Source organism: Varanus komodoensis, unplaced genomic scaffold (assembly GCF_004798865.1).
Source record: "Varanus komodoensis strain SLA01 unplaced genomic scaffold, ASM479886v1 scaffold3, whole genome shotgun sequence".
Taxonomy (NCBI): Eukaryota; Metazoa; Chordata; class Lepidosauria; order Squamata; family Varanidae; genus Varanus; species Varanus komodoensis.
In genome coordinates, this window is record NW_025335761.1 from 37176971 (window position 1) to 37197173 (window position 20203).

The 20203-nt window shown below is 38.1% G+C and overlaps 2 protein-coding genes across 3 annotated transcripts in view; both read right to left on the reverse strand.

The window, feature by feature from the left end:
• The window catches only part of LOC123026550 (acyl-CoA-binding domain-containing protein 4-like), a 33373-nt gene extending 26931 nt beyond the window's left edge, over nt 1-6442 (reverse strand). For both annotated transcript variants that reach the window (XM_044436293.1, XM_044436295.1), the window contains exon 1: nt 6311-6442. In XM_044436293.1, the coding sequence (XP_044292228.1) occupies nt 6311-6364 (54 nt within the window). In that variant the 5' untranslated portion in view covers nt 6365-6442. The remainder of the gene's footprint in view (nt 1-6310) is intronic.
• Nucleotides 280-19955, reverse strand: TMED8 (transmembrane p24 trafficking protein family member 8). The gene is made up of 6 exons (XM_044436296.1): nt 19796-19955; nt 14111-14189; nt 10206-10335; nt 9428-9569; nt 8232-8525; nt 280-6770 (listed from the first exon to the last, which is right to left on the reverse strand). The coding sequence occupies exons 1-6, from the start codon at nt 19941-19943 to the stop codon at nt 6553-6555; spliced, it is 1011 nt and encodes a 336-aa protein (XP_044292231.1). The 5' UTR covers nt 19944-19955; the 3' UTR covers nt 280-6552.
• Nucleotides 19956-20203: the final 248 nt, after the last annotated feature.

The window sequence follows — 20203 nt, forward strand, 5'->3', positions numbered from 1 at the left end:
CTGTGGCTTGTATTAAAACACTGGTCCATTATAGAACAGTTCAATCTAATCCAACTGGGCAGTAGCTCTCCAACATTTCAAGCAGGTATCCCTTTCATCTACAACTCGTTTAACTAGAGACAAAAAGGATTGTACTTTTGTCACCTTTCCCTGTAGAAAAGAGCATAAATTATTATCCTATTTATATCTGAATAAAGCTCAAAAGGTTTGGCATGGAGAACGTTACCCACAGGGTGCTCTTTTTACAGCAGCGAAGTAAAGACAAAGGGGTCTCAGCCGTATGATGAAAAAATTTAATGAAATTATCTGTTAAAAGTTAAACACATGGTCACAAAACAACTACTTCACACTATGTAACAGACATTAACCAAGTCTTGAATGGAACAGTAGACATGCTAGCCCGTACTAGAATGTATGATTCAGTAACAGAGCAAATAAAAGTACCCTCAGTTTAAGGGAGAAATGCTTGGAAGGATATTAGCAGCATATTTGTGCACAAAAGTACTGATTAAGAAATCATATTACATAGATCATAGCAGACAAAAACTCTGCAAGCTACAAAACAACAGCACCAAGCTAGCATTCTGACTGGATGGTATGTTGCAACTAAAAGCTGATCACTGCAGGTAACAAATCTATTCATTTTGTTGTCATCAATTTGCTACTGCTAAAATCCTTTTAACTCAGTCTTATGTATGAGTAGTCAAAATTAAGGTCCACTATGTTCAATAAAACCTAGCAACCCTATGTCTGGGTTTAGCTTGCCATCCTATATCTTCCCTTTAACAGTGACCCATTTGGCATGACATGCTGGACTCAAAGTGTATGTATGTTTAACTCCCAATGAGCCATGGCATGCACCAGACTGTTCTGAATATATAACCCAGATGGGTTTTGCCATGCTATGTGAACCCAGCCACCAAAGATTTGAGAGTTAAACACCCAGTGCATAATCCTTGATCTGTGCAAGTTTATGCAAGAGTTGTTCAATCCTCAATACTTGGTGGTCAGGGTTGCACAGAGTAGTAACCTTGTTCAGGGCTACACATTCAAGAGGGTGCCCAGCACACGCCATGACTCACTGGCCAGCTGTACTGTGCAATCTAGAGAGCAAGCAAGGCAGTTCATAGCTGATAATGCCAAAACATGTTTAAAATGCTGGAAGCAAACTAGTGGATTATAAAGAAGTTTTATTCAGACATAAATATTCAAGGAAAACCTATGTTTTCCAATGAATGTTGTTTTAAAATATTTTATTACAAACATGTCCTGGTTAACAGCCATATTAATGGAATTGAATCCAATTAAATCCTCCCACTGATGCAAAAAAACCACTGTACACTGCGAGGAGAGTTCCATGTAATTCAAAAGCTCCCTTTCAGCATTTTTAATGTGAATTGATCCAATACATCATTCATTATCATGTAACTTGCACTGTCATGTTCCTTTTGTAGGGCTTCTACAAGCCTCTGACTTATGCTGAGATCTGGGAAGCTCAGATGCCTCTTTTCATTTTGCCACAATTCTAAATTTCTGTGGATGTATTCTAGTGGTATCATAGGAAGATATTCCACAGGTGGCATATCAGCCAAATTCCAAAGCATACTGGTAAAATGTATATTAGGCATTAGGCTTGTGTTTTCTTGAACTGCAGTCCCTTATTCTTCATGGTAAACCACTACTGAAATTTTAGTGGATTCTTAGATAGTTGGAAGTTCAGTGTTAATGAACACTAGTCGCTGCTATCACCAGTTAAAGGATATCAGGAAGAGAGCTACTGCCATTCAGAAGAAAGTGTACTGGGTTAGCTGTACCCATGGTTCAAGTCCAAATAAGGCAACTTCATATAACCTTTTGATATGGCACTCACTATATTGTCCAATAATTTTCACTGGCCTAGCACAGACCGTTCAAATCCTAGCCAGTATGTTTTGTACCACTGTTCTAATGCACTGTTTTTGCACCCTTGTATGGCCCTTCTCAGAAACAAGTACCACAGAGATCAATGGAACGTTCTCTGAAATCACAACAACAGATCCGATAATACAATAAGCTAGCAAAAGAAAGGTTGTATGAGTCTCCACTAATACCATCCACTTTATTATCTGTCTATTCCTTTGATCAAAACCAAGGGTTGTAATGCTTTATTTTTAAAGGGGTTCAGTATTTCTGTATTTTAAAAAACTATGTTTTGTCTGACAGTACTTTCCACAAGCAGAAACAAGGAAGCCAATAATAAAAGTGGTCTTAAGGTCACAACATGCTTTAAGATGAGATAGAACTGCAGTTCCACCAGTTTCCAAAAGACAGCCATGTTTTTGATGGATAGTGGTGAAGCACTATAGATTGACCCTGTCTCCTTGTCCAAATACTATATACAGGAAGAAGTAATTTTTTTCCCTGTGAGCTACCCTCAACTACTTTGGTAGCAAGGCTCTCCTCATACTATAGCACAGGGCCTGCTGTAAAGGAAACAAGCATATGCTTTGAGGGTTCAAGTTCCTGGGATACTAGGAGGCTTACAATACAATTCTGTACACACTTCTCAGGAGAATGTCCTATTACGTTCAATGGGAATTAGTCTAATATAAATTTGTACAGGATTGTAGCTTTAGATTTATATCACACATCTCTTAGTGAGTCAGTTTCCTAGCAATTGCATTGTGGATAAGAAGATAAACAAGGAAGCTCTAATTTCCCTCAACTAGTACCATAGGATCAATAAAAATTATTAGCCCCAAATAATCAACTGTCTTGCATGCTTCTTTGTAGTACAAAGGACAAAGAGTACAAAAATACCAAACTGTGCTTGATTAAAATAATATATGGATTGTATATCTTCCTAATTATTGTATGCCATTTTGTAAGAGACAGAGCCAAAATAAGGGGGATATTGGATGTGAAGTGGTAAAACACACTAAAAAAAACCCCCTTTTTTGAGAATGTGACAAATCTCCGTCCCTGAGATCACAAACTAGGTCTTGGGCATGGCAGAGGTCCCCACCTTTAACTGCTACATATTTTCCACTCCAATTCAGACATGTTAATTCTGTACACTGCCTTATGTAAATGACTGAGGTAACCAGTTGCTTCACATACAGCATATATATTGAGCAAGACAGATGCCAAAATATATCAGTTATGAGGTCCTTTTATAATTATTTAATTTAGAAAAAAAATGCCATCTTTCAACCTTCTATCTGAAATTATAGTTTAATCTCTCCTGTTATCTCTGAAATTGTATTTCTACTCAATTCTAGAAAAATGCATAAGTTGGAAAAGTAACTTGAGTCTAGGCAAGTATGTGTGTATGTTCTAGATGTTGCCCACATAATTCATTAGTGTTAAAATGATAAGTCTGCATGGGTTTTCGATCTGATCCAAGGAGCACACACAGATTTTTAGTGCTTTCACTTCTTCACGGTGTGAAAAGAGACAGACTACTAACACATTATGATCTGGTACTATCTCTGAGGCTGAGGAATATGAATAAACCCTGCCCAGTATTTCAATAGATCAAAAAACCTCTCTCACACACATATTATGCATACATGCACATACAAAAAAACACACACTGTTCTGCAATCTAATTGAGTAGTAGATGCAGCTCATGAGCTATGCTCTACCAAAAGATCCAAATTGAGCACAACCCATCGTCTTATTTATTTAATCTTTTATATACCACTTGCTTAGCCAGGGGGTCTCTGAAAGGTTTACAACCTCTTATTATGCCTTGATATTCATCTTCAAATGTTATTTCAGAAATTTATATTAACTTTGTGAAGTGTTTATAGAAGAGTCAGTTTAAAAATTAACAAGAACAGAGTTGAAACCAATTTGTTATTAAACAAATTGTGGAGAGGAAAATATACTTATTTGAAAGCTATTGCAAATTTTAACTTTCTCTACTTTTGTCCTTCCAAAATGAAATATTTCTAGACAGGAAGGAGGACCAACTTTCTAAATCTGTAGACAGCTCTTGTAGTATGATTTCAGAAATAATTCAACATACCTCTAGTAGACTTTGTGGGCTAAAGAACAAATGCAAGAGACACAAAAGAACCTGTCTCACATGTAACTATGTAATTAAGAACAAACTAACTTCAAACTTCCATGCATGATATATCCAACATCTTTTTCCTTGGTTCTTCTTCAAGCAGAACCTTACATAAGGCAAATAGCCATCTTAATGAGCCTCAAATAAAGCAATGCCTTTCTTTTGAAAAGGGCACATATAGAGTGGGCTCTGTGCATTCCGTACAGTGTAAGATTACACTTTAAATGATTAAGCTTTAAAGAGGAAATTCACAAATAAAAATAAATAACAATCCTATAAATAACATTCAGGGCAGGAGAGCCTTTGAAAGGCTGAGCAAAGGCTATGCAACCAGGACATACACAGCCCTCTTTTTTGGCTTATCAACTCCACCTTCAAGAAGCAGCTACTGTCCAGATCATTCATGGAGAAACTACCATTACAGAGCCATTTATGTTCCTGTTGGAATGGCTGCTATTCCCTGTCCCCAGCCAACAACTGTTGCTTCTGGTAAGCCCTGTGCTTTTCATGCTATTGGTCTGGAATGGGTTAAATGTTTCTGCATTCCTTCAATCTCACCTTGAATAAAAATAAAATGACCGGGAGGTAGGTACACCTGACTCACTCTTAAGTTAACAGAAGCATTTATTTGCCAGTTCTCTATCCCATTTTTAAAGACATAGGTTTTTACTCCCTGAGCCTTTTCTTTGTTAAAAGAACAATGGGAAAGATTAGTGTGGCTCTACTTTATTTGCTTTTCTAGCAACATAATTTACCTTGTTTGTCCAAGCACACACTCAATATGGCATAGTTAGAGAATCATTCTGCCTGTTAGAAGTTGGGTTCTTTGGCTTTATACCTTTCATCACTTAAACCTGCATGAAAAGGGCATCCCACTGGGAAGGTTTCCAAAAAAATCTACTACATATCATTAACATTTACTGCAATCATGCAAAGAGCCAAGCAAACACATTAAATGAATATCATAGCAGCTGTTTTAAAAGACACACTCACATTTGGATCTGAAAAATCAATACCTACATTTATAAGACCTCTGTTGCAGAGAAATGGGTTGTACATGTTTACCTGAGCTGTGAATGACAGATGATACAACTATCAGCCTCTAAGCTGTACTGCTTACACTGTATTCAAAATTGGCAATGACCTCTGAAATCCAAATAATAATATAGGTATACATGAAAATAAACTCTTACTGTTTAAAGACCTGAGATCTTAAACTAGAGATGCCAAAAGTAAAGCCCTGGGATCTTATCAGGCCCTTTGTGGGCATCACACCATACCATACTTCACATGTAGTACTGAATAATCATCAGGGCTTGGATGATTAATGCCTATGATACAGCAAAGGGGCTGACTTGTTAATGACTGCTACTGCACACCTCAGTGATGCATTTCTGTACTATCTTGCATGTAGGTGTAGGTAGCTCTGGAAGCTGGGCTCCTATGTCGGTATATAAACAATCTACTTGTGGCTGGAAATGCTTGCCCCTGGAGGTGCTATGCATAACACAGCAAACAAGCATAACAAGTATATTACCATAGTCAGACCAAACATATAAGAAAAGTGCTGCAGAGAACTGATATTTCAGTGTCTTGCTGGGGTAACATTTATAATAATTTATTTCTGCTGAAAGTGACTTTTTGTTAAAAAAAATATAGTCTCTGGGCATTCACTTGATGAGGAATTGAGCACTCCAGCCAATTTGAGTTCAGTATTCCTTTCTTCAGTTACAGTGAATTCATGCAAAGTTACAAAATAACATGACAGAAAAGAGCGGTGTAGGAGGTGGTCTTTGCTGGCAATGGCTTTGTTAAGCATTCTCCATAACCAGAATGATTTGGTTCATGCTTCCTGCCTCCACAGTGGCGTCACTTCCTTACTGAGACAGAATGCATGCAGCTTGGTTTTTTTTTCAGCCAAGATGTAACATCCAAATATGTATTATCAGCAACTGAACAACTGTGCCTTGCACTGAGCATGCTACAGTTGCTGGAGCCAGAAGAGACATGCAGTCAGTGAACTGGATGGCATATGTACATTCCATTTCACAGGATTCACAGAGACTAAGCTAATGGCAGTGCACCACATCACAGTAACAATGCAGTTCTAGACAAAGTTCTACAGGCTGCTTTGGCAGTTGATCCTAGTGATTATCTGCAGCCAGCAGGGTAGAAGGTTATAATATATTTACACAAAAGGAAAGGCATATTTCAACTTTAATTTGTAGAAGTGCAAGAGAAAGGAAAACATACTTGAACCTTGTGTCCAGTGACTTGCTTGCTGCAGCTAAAATCCCTGCTTGGCATAAAACAAAGCAGAGCAGTCAGTGATCACTTGCACCACCTTAACAGCAGGACAGAGGAGAAAGAGGTCATCTGCACATAAGCAGTGAGATGGGTACAACAGCCATCAGTTGCTACCTATTATACTAGTCCTGACAGGCAGCTTTCTTCAGTGCTTTATGTCCTACCCATTCCAGAATTCATTTACTTCTTTAGCTGGTATAATAGACATGGAAGTAGAGTATCTTGTTGCGGAGAAGGGAGTATGAATTGTCAAATTTGAGCAAATAGATGCCTTCGCCTGGATAATCGTGGCTGCCTACTTGCACTTCCTGGTGGCTGTCCCTTCGGTAGACGGGCATGATCTCTCCATAGCGGTTTCGCAAATAGCTTTTGGAGCCCCTTTCCACATCACCAACAGGAATAGGTCCTGAAAGGAAAAATGTGCAAAATATCTATCAGCTAAATAAACAACAGAAGGAGCACATAAAATGTCAGTCAAGGCAAGACTGACTAAAGAAGCTGACAAGAAGAAAATCATGCACTGGACAGTAACTGTCAAAGTATTTGCTGGTGACAATGTATTTGAAGCACCACATGTCAATAAAGTATCTATTTGATACCCAACATCCCAATCCTTACAGGATGACAATTAGTGTCACTAAAAGAAAAAAAATCACCCTTATTGCTATCTTATTTATAAATGATGCATTTAGTATATTGCATCTATAATGATTTTATTATACATTTTATTCAAATTTCTATGATTGCATAACCCTTTGCAGACTGGATTAGAAACACTGGCTGAAAAGGTTGCCCTCATTGACATACAGCCTAGTTATATATCATTTCCAAAACAAATGACATAAGAACAGCATGCATAACCTGGGAGTTAAAACAGCATACTCATAGCTATTGCAGTATTAGAACTAGTTCAAGCAAAGGAACAAGAACTGAGTGAGGCCATTTCTGCAGTGATCCCAAGTCTATGGAATTCTTAGGTGAACAAAAATCCTTACTGGTTTGTAGGAGGAAATGCAAAGCCTGTTTGTTCCAGCAAGACTGTCCAGGGTTGTTAACTAAATTGTTGAAATTGTAACACCAGAACTGTTTTTAAATTTTCCTGTCAATGATCCAAAGAATGGTCAGAAGATACATGACACAGGTCTGTCACTAAGACTAAAGCAATTGTGAGTGCTTAGGAGACTATGTAGGAATCAAAAGGAAATGATTTAAAACTTGCTTTTTCCTCAAGGGTTTAGAACATGGATCCTCAAACTATGGCCCATGGGCCAGATCCACCCATTTATCCGGCCTGCCTCAGAGGTTTTGGACTCACTCGGAGAAAACGATCTCCGAGTGAGCAAGCTGCCGCCTCGCTGCTGCCTTGCTGTGCACGCGGCCGCAAGCACACCCGCGATCGCGCCCATCTCCCCCTGCAAGCACGTCCGTGATCACGCCCATCTCCCCCCACCTGAGTACGCCCGCAACCACCTGCTGCCTTTCAACTGGCCCCCTGTTGAAAAAGTTTGAGGACCCCTGCTTTAGAAAAATGCCCTAGAAAGACATCAAGTGACATTGTTACCGATCTAGCAGGTTTTGTTTAATTCTGAACAAAATAACACGAACATTTTAACTTTGTAAACCTTCTCGGCTATAATAAATATGACAAGATACACATGTTTAAATAAATAGAACTTGCTCAAGCATGTGCTGGGCAAAGTAAAAGCAAGACAAAATGAAAGAACTAAGTGATCTCAGTGATTCATCTGGGACTTTACAACTGTAGAAACTTAATTAATAGGAACTATGCTGAGATACCAGAGTACCAGACATCTAACACACTAATACCAAAGCAACTACTGTGCTCCTTCTCTAGTAGTACACTGACCTTCAAACTCTTCCTCTTCATCTTCTTCATCACTTGATTCACTGACCTGTACAGTAATGGCAGTGCTAGTAATGGGAGTCCAATCAAAATAGACCCCAAAACCAATGTCATAATCTTCTGTGGCAAACTCCCAGCAGACACGCTTTCCATCAGGATGGGTTGGCACCCGAACTGTTAACACCTCACCCCTTTTCACTACCATTCGGGTATTCTTCTCTTTTGCCATCTTTGCCTTGAACTCCCTTATCTTAGAGCTTGTCCAAGTAGTTGCTGGAATCAGAGAAGGTGGCCGAGCTGAAAGGAACAAGGTTATTATCAGCAGGAGTAGAGGTTATTCCTTAACATGATGGGGCTTTTTAATCATAAGTATACTGCCTTTCAGAAGGAGGAATAATGGTTTCTTTCTCTCCTCATACAGCAGAGTTCTTAAAATTAGGCATGGCTATTTTTCCTCCTTTCTGCACCCATTGCAACTCCACTTTGGACTGATTGACATTACTCCTTTGATACAGTTTATGAGATACATTGCAGTCTATCCCACAGTTAAACTGTTGTGTAATTGCTTATCATACCCAGACTACAGCTTACTACATATTTAAATTGTCACAACAAATCTTCTGAAAATGAATTGATGACTATGCATTAAATGGTCATCATAATGTGGACTGAGTTGATTTGCCATGCTGAAATTTAAATTATCATATGTTGTGAAAAAAAATCCCTGGAGACAGTTTTGGAAAACCTGGTCCCCAGGATTAAAAAGAAAGAAGCTAATATGATGGCTTCTGTTTGTGTCTTGTCTCAATTTTATTGCTTCCTTGTGGATTTCCACCTCTATCATAGTGCTACATTCATATATCATTTTATGCTGCTTAAAAAGTGCAATAGGAGAATAGGAAAAGGAGGAAAAAGTCCCAAAGTCCCAAAGGGCAGGAATTTGAGACGAGAGAAAAAATAAATGACCTAACAGATTATAGGAAGTACTGTACACTAAGATTCACAGATCACTGGTTACATTTTAAATAGATTGAGTACAAGAATCATAGCTCCCACTTTCCTATTCTATTCTATTCTCCTGTGTGTTGTCTATAAGACTTGCCATATCATATGAACAAAGAACACCATTGTTACAAATATGTCCAGATCTCTGAATACTGATCCATACCTAGAGACAGCAATGCTATCTTAGTCCTCACCTTTCTTCTGCTCGCCCAGTAGATCTGTAGTTTCCAGCTCTGCTGAAAGGATATCCACTGCACCTGTGTATTCAGACTGTATCATGACTATATCACCAGGTCCTTGTGGGGTAGGATACTTTGTCATCTGCTCTATGGCCTCCTACACAGAAGATATATATTTTCTGAGTATCATTCCATAGCAGCATCCAACTTTTCTTTCAAAATTCCTTTGATCACTTTAACCCTAATATAACTGCCTTAAATCCCCTTTAAAAAGCACAGAAGAACATTTTTGAAAGAAAATTTATTTTCAACATTGTTTTCACATTTATGGAGAATCAAAAGCAAACCAAGTTACTGTAAATATTGCATTCAATATGCAGGTGCAGACTCGACAACTGATAAAAAGGTCTTCAGCAGCATTCTCTTATTTTACAGTATATATAGGCAAGGTACTGCTTTATATAATACAAAGCAAAATATGTTAGGCACAATAGTTATATTAACATTAATTTTTATTGCTTTTGCATATGCCAGCCATGTTAAAAGCATCCAGAAAGAGCTTGAATCTTGAGGTGTACACATTTAATGAAATTAAGAAAGCCAACACATTCAACAACCATAGATAATTATTAAATTATCCTAAAAGGAATCATACATGTTCTACAAACAGTATCCCAAGCATATGTCACAAAGCATGTTGTTCAAGTGCAGCAAAACTGAATAATGTATTTGAAACAAATTATTACAGCAATACTGTGACATGTAGACACAGCTTAAGAAGCAAATCATCTACCTCTTTTGTGTCCTGGAGTTGATCAGTTGGTATTTCTTCCTTTCCTGCTACATCTTGCTCTTCCAAATTACCACAAACAACTCCAGAATCCTTTGTAGCATCTGCATTTACAGGTGATCCATTCTGCAGTCTCTCAGAGAAAGACAGAATATCAGTTTAGAATGTGTTAAGAGTATTAATGCAATAATAAAAAAGCACAAAAATCATCCCAATTAAAAATAAAGGTTTATAAAGCAGCTCCTGATATTGAGGAAATATGATTTCTCTACTACATATTTTTCTCTTGCAACATCCAGGTGAATCTGTTGCAACTAAGCCAAATCCAGAGTTAATAATTCCACTGTGTTGTAGAATCCCTTAGGGAGCAGAAACTCAGCACAGCTGAGCCCAGCTGACCATCTCTTCATAGTTGGACTACCTTGTAAACATTTGTTTTAGTTAATCATATCCAGCACTTAAGCAGAATAAGCTACCATGGGCTAATTTATCCAAAAAACAGTGACCCGAAATAATTTGACAGCTTTGTTCAAACACCTCCATGTCTGTAAATGCAGTTTTCACAAAGAACAGTTTTAAAAAGAGAGTACATATGCCTTATCTAAATACATGTTACAGGAAACAGCATTGGACTTAGCAACAACAAACTTGCTAAAGAACTTGCTGTAGCAGTAAGTTCATGGTTGCTGCCAGCTATCAACAAAAGTTCACCTGAACAAATTAAGCTGGATTACAGAGTTAGTGCATCTAGACAATTAACTGACAATTTCTTTGAAGACTGCAGGCAGATGTTTTTCTCAGGCCTGTTATACAAAAAGCCTTAAAACTGGAATGCCAGAGATTCAACCCTCTAAAATAATCCTAAAGAATAATAATTGTCTGTGCTCTTGAGAAAGAAAGAAAAAAAACAATTTCCATCAAGCAACAGGATTTACTGGACAACAGGAACAACTTCTTTGGCACTGGATAGCTGAATGCTATGTATTTGGCAGCAGTGATGACAATGGATCACAAGGCAACCCAAGGCCAAGCCAATACCATGCAAATATTTAATTGCACAGTGTAGGTTATTTCTATATGACAAAGAAAGCCTTTTCATGTAATTCCTCTTGCAAAGAAAACCCAAAGGCCTTAAACTAATCAGTGAAACTAGCTAGACTACCCCCAGGTCCTAGACTAGTTTTTTATAGCACTATCATCCTGCTTCATAGGATTTTATGGAGAGTCGAGAAGTTGCAATCCACTAATGTTTTCATACAACTTCTTCCTCTTCATTGCTTGATTTAGAAAAAAAAAACATTTTAAAAAGAAAAGAACTGATGCACAATATCTTTTAATTTGCAGGGTGAATTTGATTTAAATCAAATCAATTTAAATCACTAGTCAGTAAGACTTGATTAAATCATGGTTTTACACACATTTTACACACATACCCTTAAATAGAGGAACTTTATTAAAATATTTCCAAGCTGGGTCTCTTTTATGACCTGCTGCCATTATAAGCTTTCTCCTCCAGGGATAGAATAATATGATAAACATCAGGTTATACAAAATATCCAAAGATTTGAGGAATATTCTGCTCAAAAGGTTTCACTTAAATTTTTACTGCTTGCTCCTTCTTCCAAACACTTAGTTTCTTGTGTTTGGAAGGAGGAGCAGATCTAGTCCACTCCCAACAATCTTCTTCTATTTATTGAATTTTTTGAAACTTAGCACTTAAGAGGTAATGCATTGATTCTGTGTACATAGATTTGCAAAGGAACAATGGGATTAAGGTCTTTTTCCCCATTCCATATGTTTATTTTTGCTGTGAAAAAGAGGCATCTGATCTCTATAGAAGTAAATTCACAGTTTTAAGAACTCTAAAACCAAGCATCTGTGATAGTATCTTCTAGGCAGAAAAATTTCCCAATAATCTTACAGAAAACTCTGGCAAAGCATGACATTGTGAATTCATTTACCAAAAAATTTAAACATTGCATGAAATGCTAAAAATGAAAAACTAATCCATATCTCATGATGAATAACCTTTGGACTATAATGTATCTTAAATGGAAATTTTTCTTTCGATAAAGTTTCTCTCAAAAAAGCATTTTATTTTAAAAACATCCAATTTAGATGGAAAAATCCAATCTAAATTTAAAATCTGATTTTTTAAAAAAATCCTTTGTTAGCATTTAAAAAATCATTGATTTTTATCCACCCTGACTAGTAACCCTCCGTCTAGAGGCACCCTCTGAGTTCTGGTATGCATATGCACTAATCAGTGGTCCAGTGAATCCTTACTTCTAATATTCCACTCACTTCTTATATTGTGACTGCTTTAAATCAGATATCTATTAAAGAGAACTTCATCATAAGAGCCAGGTGGTACAGCTGTGAAGAGTGATGGACAGGAACTCAGGAAATCTGAGTTCTAGTCCTCACACAATCATGCAGCTCACTGGATGTCTTTGGGATAGTCATGGATGCTTATCCTAACCTACCTCATAGGGTTGTTGTTGTGAGGATAAAATAGAAAGGAGGCATGCCATGTAAGCTGCGTTGGGTTCCTCACAAGAGGAAGAAAGGCAGGATACAAATGCAATGCAATAATTATCATCATAATTCATTGTGTACCTTATTCTTTTGTGGAATGGAGTATCCAGTTTTTAGAAGAACTTTGCTGAACTGTTTTAATATTAGTCAACACTGTGCTCTCTAAAGTTTCATTTTTCTCAAGCAGCCAAGACCTCCTCAGTTACATATAATTCAAGCAACTATTAAGCCTGAAACATTAAAACAAAGCTGGCAATTTGTGGCCTTCCATATGTCTCAGCCTACATTTCCCATCATCCCTCACCATTGGCTATGTTGACTAGAACTGATAGGAGTACCACAAATTGTCTGCCCTGTATTAACTAAATTATGCACAAAAAGATGGAAACACTGCAATCATACACGGAAGTTACAAAGAAGTCTTTCGAAAACGATTATCAGTGAGAGTAAACAGCAAGCAAGCTTGATGAGCCTCCCTAGAAAGTAAGTTGAGTAAAATTATGAGGAAGGTTTGCTCCTACAACATCTATTTAAACTCCAATGGCTACGGCATTTAACGATTTTCTTTTTTTGCTGGGGGGGGGTGCTTATAACCCACTATATCCTTGAGGGTCCAGCTGGAAAAAGATTATCTGCACTGAAGTTAAGAAGCAATATATATTGGTCTGTACCCAGAAGCTACCTGGCAATTAATAATGAAACCAAAGCCAAAAACAAACAAATATTATATAAGAAGAATCACAATATTTTACTACTTAAACCTGTACTAGTCAGTAAATATAGCTCTGTTGCAGAAAATTAGCAGGAGCTCATGCTAGCCCAGGGATTACATGAAAAGCTTGTTTGGCATCAACTGGATTGCTACCATGCATCCCTGGATAGAACTATAATTTCTGTCTCCTCTGTGCTGTAGATTTCATATACCAGGATTACCTCAAATTGTTTTAAAATATAACACTGTGCTCCCAGAAGAAAAAGGAGAACAAATTTGACCTATTTAATTCTCATTTTTAAATAAATTGCACTATAAGACATTATCATCTATAAAGGACTGGGGTGTCACTTACAGATTATTTCCATGCAAGGGTGGATTTAAACTCAGTGTCCCTAATACAAAATTCAAAGTTTGCATTTATAATCAAATTTGCTTTTGAATTCAGATGAACTGTCTCCTCTTCCCCCAACACATACACACACTGTTCGTATGATATCCAGCAAAACTCTACAATAAAGCATTTGACAAAAATTAAATTTTCCATGTTATCTAGATGAGGCAAACCTGATTACCACATCCATTACCAAAAGGTATGATAAAAAGTCTCTTTCACTTCCTTCCCCTTAAATCTTTAGCACGCATCCTTGTTTCCTACCTGTACTGCAAGGCAGTATCTTCTGAAATGGTAGCTGTCTGAGATGTATGCTCTGACCTTTCAACAGAATCTTCATTCTCTAGAAGAAAGACATAATTCATTGTTGGTCTTTTAGTACATATAGGTTAGGTACAAAAATCTTGTAGGAACCTATTTTTCATACTATATGCTGATTTTTTGCTTCAGAGGGATTCAAAGATATCAGTTTATCTCCAATTGCTTCTAAGAATGGTAAGAGAAAGAGACATTGTCTGATACACATGAATACAACAGGCTTTTGTTGCGAGTTTTTGTTAATATATTTTAAATCTGATCTTTAGCAATGTATGTGACCCACTTGGAGATTTTGTTATTTATGCAATATATTAGTATCACCGCTAATTATTTAATAAATTCATTAAAAAGTGGGGTCACAAAGTCTTGGAGAAATGAGTGGAAAAGGAGAGATTTGGCTATTTCTTAGATGGTGTAGAGCTGAAATAAGTGAAATAAAAATCACACTGATTTAGCATGTCAGCCTTATATTTAGTAAAGAAAAAATATATGTACATACCATGTTAATTTTCCTTGCTATATAAATATTTAAAATTTTGTTTTAATAGTTCAAAGTAGCTGAATTGGAATATTTGATAAGGAAAAACAGAAAAATAAAACACACAATATGGTTTGCATTTTATATGCAAAGGATTCAGAGCTTTATTCAGAAATTGGAATACTTATAAATATTTAAGGATGTGACAACTCAGTAGCACACATTTTCTTTGCATTGTTTGGATTTTAAAAATACAATAATGTACTGGAAGCTGTTAACAGTTTTTAACTGTTTTTAAATAGTTAAAGCTTTTAAATAGTTTTAACATTGTCATAAGCTGCAATTCTATATCCACTTAACCAGATGCAGGTCCCATGGAAATCAACAGGATTTATGTCTGAGTAGAGATGCATAGGATTGCATTGTTAAAGTTTTAGCATGATTTATTGCCGATTTTTATGTTTTTATGGTATTATTGTTTTTATTTTGTGTTACTGTATACCACCTTGGTGACTTCTATGGAAAGGTCATATGCAATACTGAAAATATTAAATCAAATATTAATTTTTGTATGCACTGATTTTATTATTATTGATTTACATCCCACCCTTTTTTCCTCTTGAAAAGAATCCAAGATATCTGGATTCCTCCTGTTCTCCATTTTATCCTCACAACAGCCCTGTGAGATAAGTTGTGTTGGATCAGTAACTGACCCAAAATCACCCAGTGAGCTTCAGTGGGAACAAGAATCTGAGTCACAAGATGTTCAAGGCAAGAACATCTCTAAATCAAGAACACTTGAGAAGCATACACAGTCATGTTTTATGTTACTGGCTAATCTTATTTAGAGAGAAGTAAAAAGAGCCCTGAAATAATAATACTTAGCACTTCAATAATGGTTTCAGGACAAAGAATGTACATGCATTATCTCATAATCCATACAACAGGCCTGTAAAGTAGTATCTCAGGATGTGTAAGATAGTAACATCTTACCTAAGATCACTTACTAAGCTCATGGGTGAGTTAACTAGAAAGATCAAATTTCTGGTTCACAACTCTTAGCCATTACTAGCTCTCAGTCCTTCAGAACTAATAATGCTTTTCAATCCTCTGTGGTTTCCCATTTTTCTGAGACTGCCTTTATGAATAACACAAATGTTAGGTACTTGCTTTAAAAATATGAAGAATCTTGTTCTACTAATTTACGTGACATGTACGCAAGTTGTTGCAGCATATAATGGTGCACAGTACATGCAGCTCTCAAGTGAAGAAAAATGGGTATGAAATTATACCAGGTGTAGTCTTCTCGTAAACAGGTCAACAGATAGGATTGATTTCTGAAGTACCATAAGCCTCCCGAAGCCCAACTTCTGCTAGGGAGGAATCATGGAATACTTGTTTCCAAACAGTGCTCTAGTGCTTTTTCTTCCTGATACTGCAGACCATTTCAAAAAACATTTTACAGCTGACATAGGAAACCTTGTTGAACTGCCCAGTTATACTGCTCAGTCTTATAGCCTTCTCAGCGAGCTCCTCAAAGAAATAAAAAAGTGTCTTTAAAGTTTCATCCAAGTTTTAGTAACAAATTTAATTATTTCTTCCCTACCCTTGGTTTATATAAATATTTCTTTTTATGTAAGTAGTGATCTGATCAAGCAAATAAAGAGAGATCTGTGAACGGAAACATTAACTCTTCCATAAAACATATGGAACATACAGACAAGGCTGTATTACACAATCCCAGCAAATAAGTGGAAATTTTACCAAAAGTACAGAATTCAACATCCTGTGAAAGTCAAGCTGTTTGCTTTTTTAAAAAAATGAAAATACATTTATTGCTGTTGTAACAGTGAAGATGAACTGATCTGTCAGTGGACAACAAACAACAGGGCACAGCCACTAATGTAAATTACATTGCACTAAAACTAATTTAACACAATGCCCATAGCACTAGTGAATGCACCAATATTCCTGAAAAACCAGCACACCAGATATTGCTTTAGGTGTTACACTAAAGTATCTAATGGTGATATAATAGCAGTTACAGTAGCAGTTACACTGCTAAGTGTCTTGATGGAAACTGCTGAGCAGGAACTACAGTCGACCAGTCAGGGGGCTACAATACTGCCCAGAGAGTTTTGGCTGTTGGGCAGTATAATAAATATATACTACACCTAAGAGTCACAGAATTTGGGATGCAGGATTTCCATAAATAAATTATTCACACCCTGGTACAGATGAAAGACTTAGGAACCAGGGCCGTTAGTAATATAAATATTTTGAGGATCAATCATGGCAATACACTAAATTAAAAAGAAGAAAGATGGTAAGTGTAGAAAGGAATACTTCTTTTCACAAGTATACATGCTAACCAATCATATGGAACTAGAATAGAAGCAAATATTTACTTTAGAGATGTGATAGCTCTGTTAAGTGTATTTTTTGGAAGGAAAATGCATATTAGATTTACAAACATACAAGGAGAAAGACCACTAGAATAGAATAGAAGTCCATCAGATTCTAGGATATGTACTAGTTTGTCTCTCAACCAGCAATCTAGAGCAACAGATGTGCCTGGCTGGAATGGCACCTATTCAGCACTTTTGTATATGGACAGTAGTATGAAATTAACCACAAATTATTCACAACAATAACAGTAGTAATTTATACCACACTTCAAGAATTGGCAATATTTTATATATTAATATTATTTTATTGAAAACAAATCTCTACAAACAATCATATAAGACAGATCAATAATTATCCTGAAACTGCAGGTGAGACAATAAAACTGAGACTGTGGCTTCTCAATATCTACCTAGTAAGACCATGGCATTGAGTGAGACAACTACAGGCAGCTGATTTTGAGTGTATTGGGAAAGCAGAAAATTATTTGTTGTTGTTGTTATTGTTTTTACAGTTTTACTCCCAGGTAGAATAACTTGTAGGTTTTTCTGCCTCAGGCACCAAAATAACTTGACCATCTTTGTGTACTATGCATTTTGACTTGCAGGAGAGTGAGGCACAGCCTAGATTTGAACTGGAGACATCTTCATTCATCCCTCAGTCCTTTAACCATTCAGTGTCCCACCCTGAGTCCTTTAACCACAATGCCCAGCTGCCCCCCCATCTCCCCCAAAATAGCCATGTATTGCAAGTAGGCAGACTTAAGAAATGAAAAAAGCTTTGGCTATACGTCATCTAAAATGCCAGTAGTAAGTATGTAAGGCAAACAAAACCTCCCTATTCCTACAGTTCTCAGGTTCAATGATTAATCAACACAGTCTCTAAATTCACTTAAATCTTTTTATTCTGTGTCATTAAATTTGAGGCCACTCCATAAAAGAACAAAGAACTCAACAGCAATGCGACTATTATCTGTTACATGATGCAACAGTTACACCAAGGTGCATTAGCTTAATTATAAAACAGCGGGTATGCTACAGAAAAATTAAACAATGTAGTACCCCAAGGGAACAAAAGCTATTAGAAGCCAGCTCTCACAAACAAGTTTATCAAATGATATTAAAACATAAGGCAGCTGAACATAGAAGTCAGCCCCATTATTCTCAAGTGATCAGTGCAAAACTGAGATGTCGCACAAACTTCTTTTGATTCTGTCCCCAAACCTGCTCGCTATTTGTCTTACTTTTCTACAATAGACTAATGATTTAGTTTTTGACAATTGGTTTCATGCTCTTTGGTTCCACCAGTGGCTACTGGGACGCAATAATTTCCAAATAGATGAGGGACAGTTCTGGGGTTACATATTAAGCATCAGTGTCTACAGCAATACGGAGAACACTTTTGCTGGATACTCTTCAAGGATTCTTTTATGCTGCTGTTCTACCCATATGCACATCCCAGAAAGCATCTCTAAGAATCAGCTCCCAAGCTTCATCATTTACATGCATCTTCCCTCTACAAAACAGAATACAGAGGCAATATGAGGATTAAACTAGCCTTGCAATAAACCACCTGCCCAGCTAACAAATGCTTCCTGGAAAACATTGGATCTCTCACCACTAAAGACATATTCTGTTGTGGAGATACATCTACAGGTGGGTAGGCTAGTGCAGATGTGCTGGTAAGTTTAATTCATGACTATCTGCAACTACAACATTATCTTGCTCAGGGAAGGGGGGCATGCAAAGTGACTAATCCAAGGAGGATACAGGGAAAAGCTATTCACTGCACTTTGGAATTGATATCCCTGATGAGGGACACAGTAATATATAGAGATGACACAGTTTTCTTACAAATGGCTGTAGGAAGATACTGACAGCCCAACTGTATGCATGTTTACTTGGATGAAAACCCATCTTGTTCAGTGGAGCTCATTGACCAAGATGGGACTTCATTCCTTTGTAAGAGTGTAACTTTGTAAGAGTCTTAACTGCATGAGCTCCCATGACCAAGTCATATATTAAGCCAAGGGTGACTGCTTACTTAAATAGTGGTTTTGAGGGGCCATCTCAAAAAAAAAAAAAAAAAAAAAGTGTTCTCCTTTCAACTGGCTGCTGAAATGCCTAGAAATGAGCGAAGACACTGACTGAAGATCATTTTAGCACCTACCCGCCCAAGAAATGTTAGAAAGCCCTTTCACAGGTTTCCAGTAACGCTTGCCTGAATACCGACGGTGTCAATTCCCCACGCACTACCCTTCGAGTCAACCCAGCAGGCACGCGGCTTCCCTCCTTGGCTCGACCCAGGAGAGCAGCGCGCCCACACCATCTCCCAAATACACACTCCCGCAACGCGACCTCCCCGGCTCAAGCACTCAATCCTAAAACGAAAGTCACCCCCCCACCCCGTTCTTTGTGTTTGTTTGTTTGTTTGTTTGTTTGTTTTCCCTATGACAGCTCAGCAGCTCCGTGAAAGCCAGGAATTCAACAGGTGGAGCACATCCTGTCAAAGCGTGCCTGTTGCCGGGATGGGTTCACCTGTTGGATTTCGGCGTGCCTCGCTCCTCAAAGGCACAGGGAACTTGCCAGGAAACAGGACGGTGACAAGCCGGCCTCCCAAACCAACTCACGGTCGCCAACCCCGCCCTGTGTTCCCTCGGTTCCGTGGCCAAGAAAGGCCCTGACAGGAAGGCGGGCTTCCCCACCCCCACCCGTGAGGGGCTACCAGAACCAGCACCACACACGTACCTGAGGAAGGAGGCGGCGAGAGGCGCTTCGCCTTGTCGTGTTCAGCCCCGTCGGGACAACTGACACACCTGCCGTCCCCGCTGCCCAAAACCCCGGCCGCGGGGGATTTGAACCGGGTGCCAACGGCAGCGGACAGTACGTCCGACATGGGCAGGCGGAGAACGGAGCCAACCGAAAAAAGCCGGGGACAGCCGAGCAGAGCCGAGACGAAAACAGCCGGAAAAAGCCGAGCGGCGAATGTGGCAACAGCCGCTTTAAACCCTTCGACCACAGCCGCCTCCTCGTAGGCCTCCGCCCTACACAGTTCCCGCCTAACGCCGGCCGCAAACGAAGCGAGATCTTTGCCAAGCTGCAGCAGAGCCTTTCCTGGCTAGCCGAATGGGGAAAGGAAAGAAGGTGACACTTCCC

Excerpts from the sequence above, each read along its gene's own strand:
- TMED8 (XM_044436296.1), bottom strand. The coding sequence starts at position 19,943 with ATGTCGGACGTACTGTCCGCTGCCGTTGGCACCCGGTTCAAATCCCCC. Across the intron at positions 14,190-19,795 it reads CTCGCCGCCTCCTTCCTCAG|AGAATGAAGATTCTGTTGAA; the intron begins GTACGTGTGTGG and ends TCTTTCTTCTAG. Across the intron at positions 8,526-9,427 it reads ACTGGGCGAGCAGAAGAAAG|CTCGGCCACCTTCTCTGATT; the intron begins GTGAGGACTAAG and ends TGTTCCTTTCAG.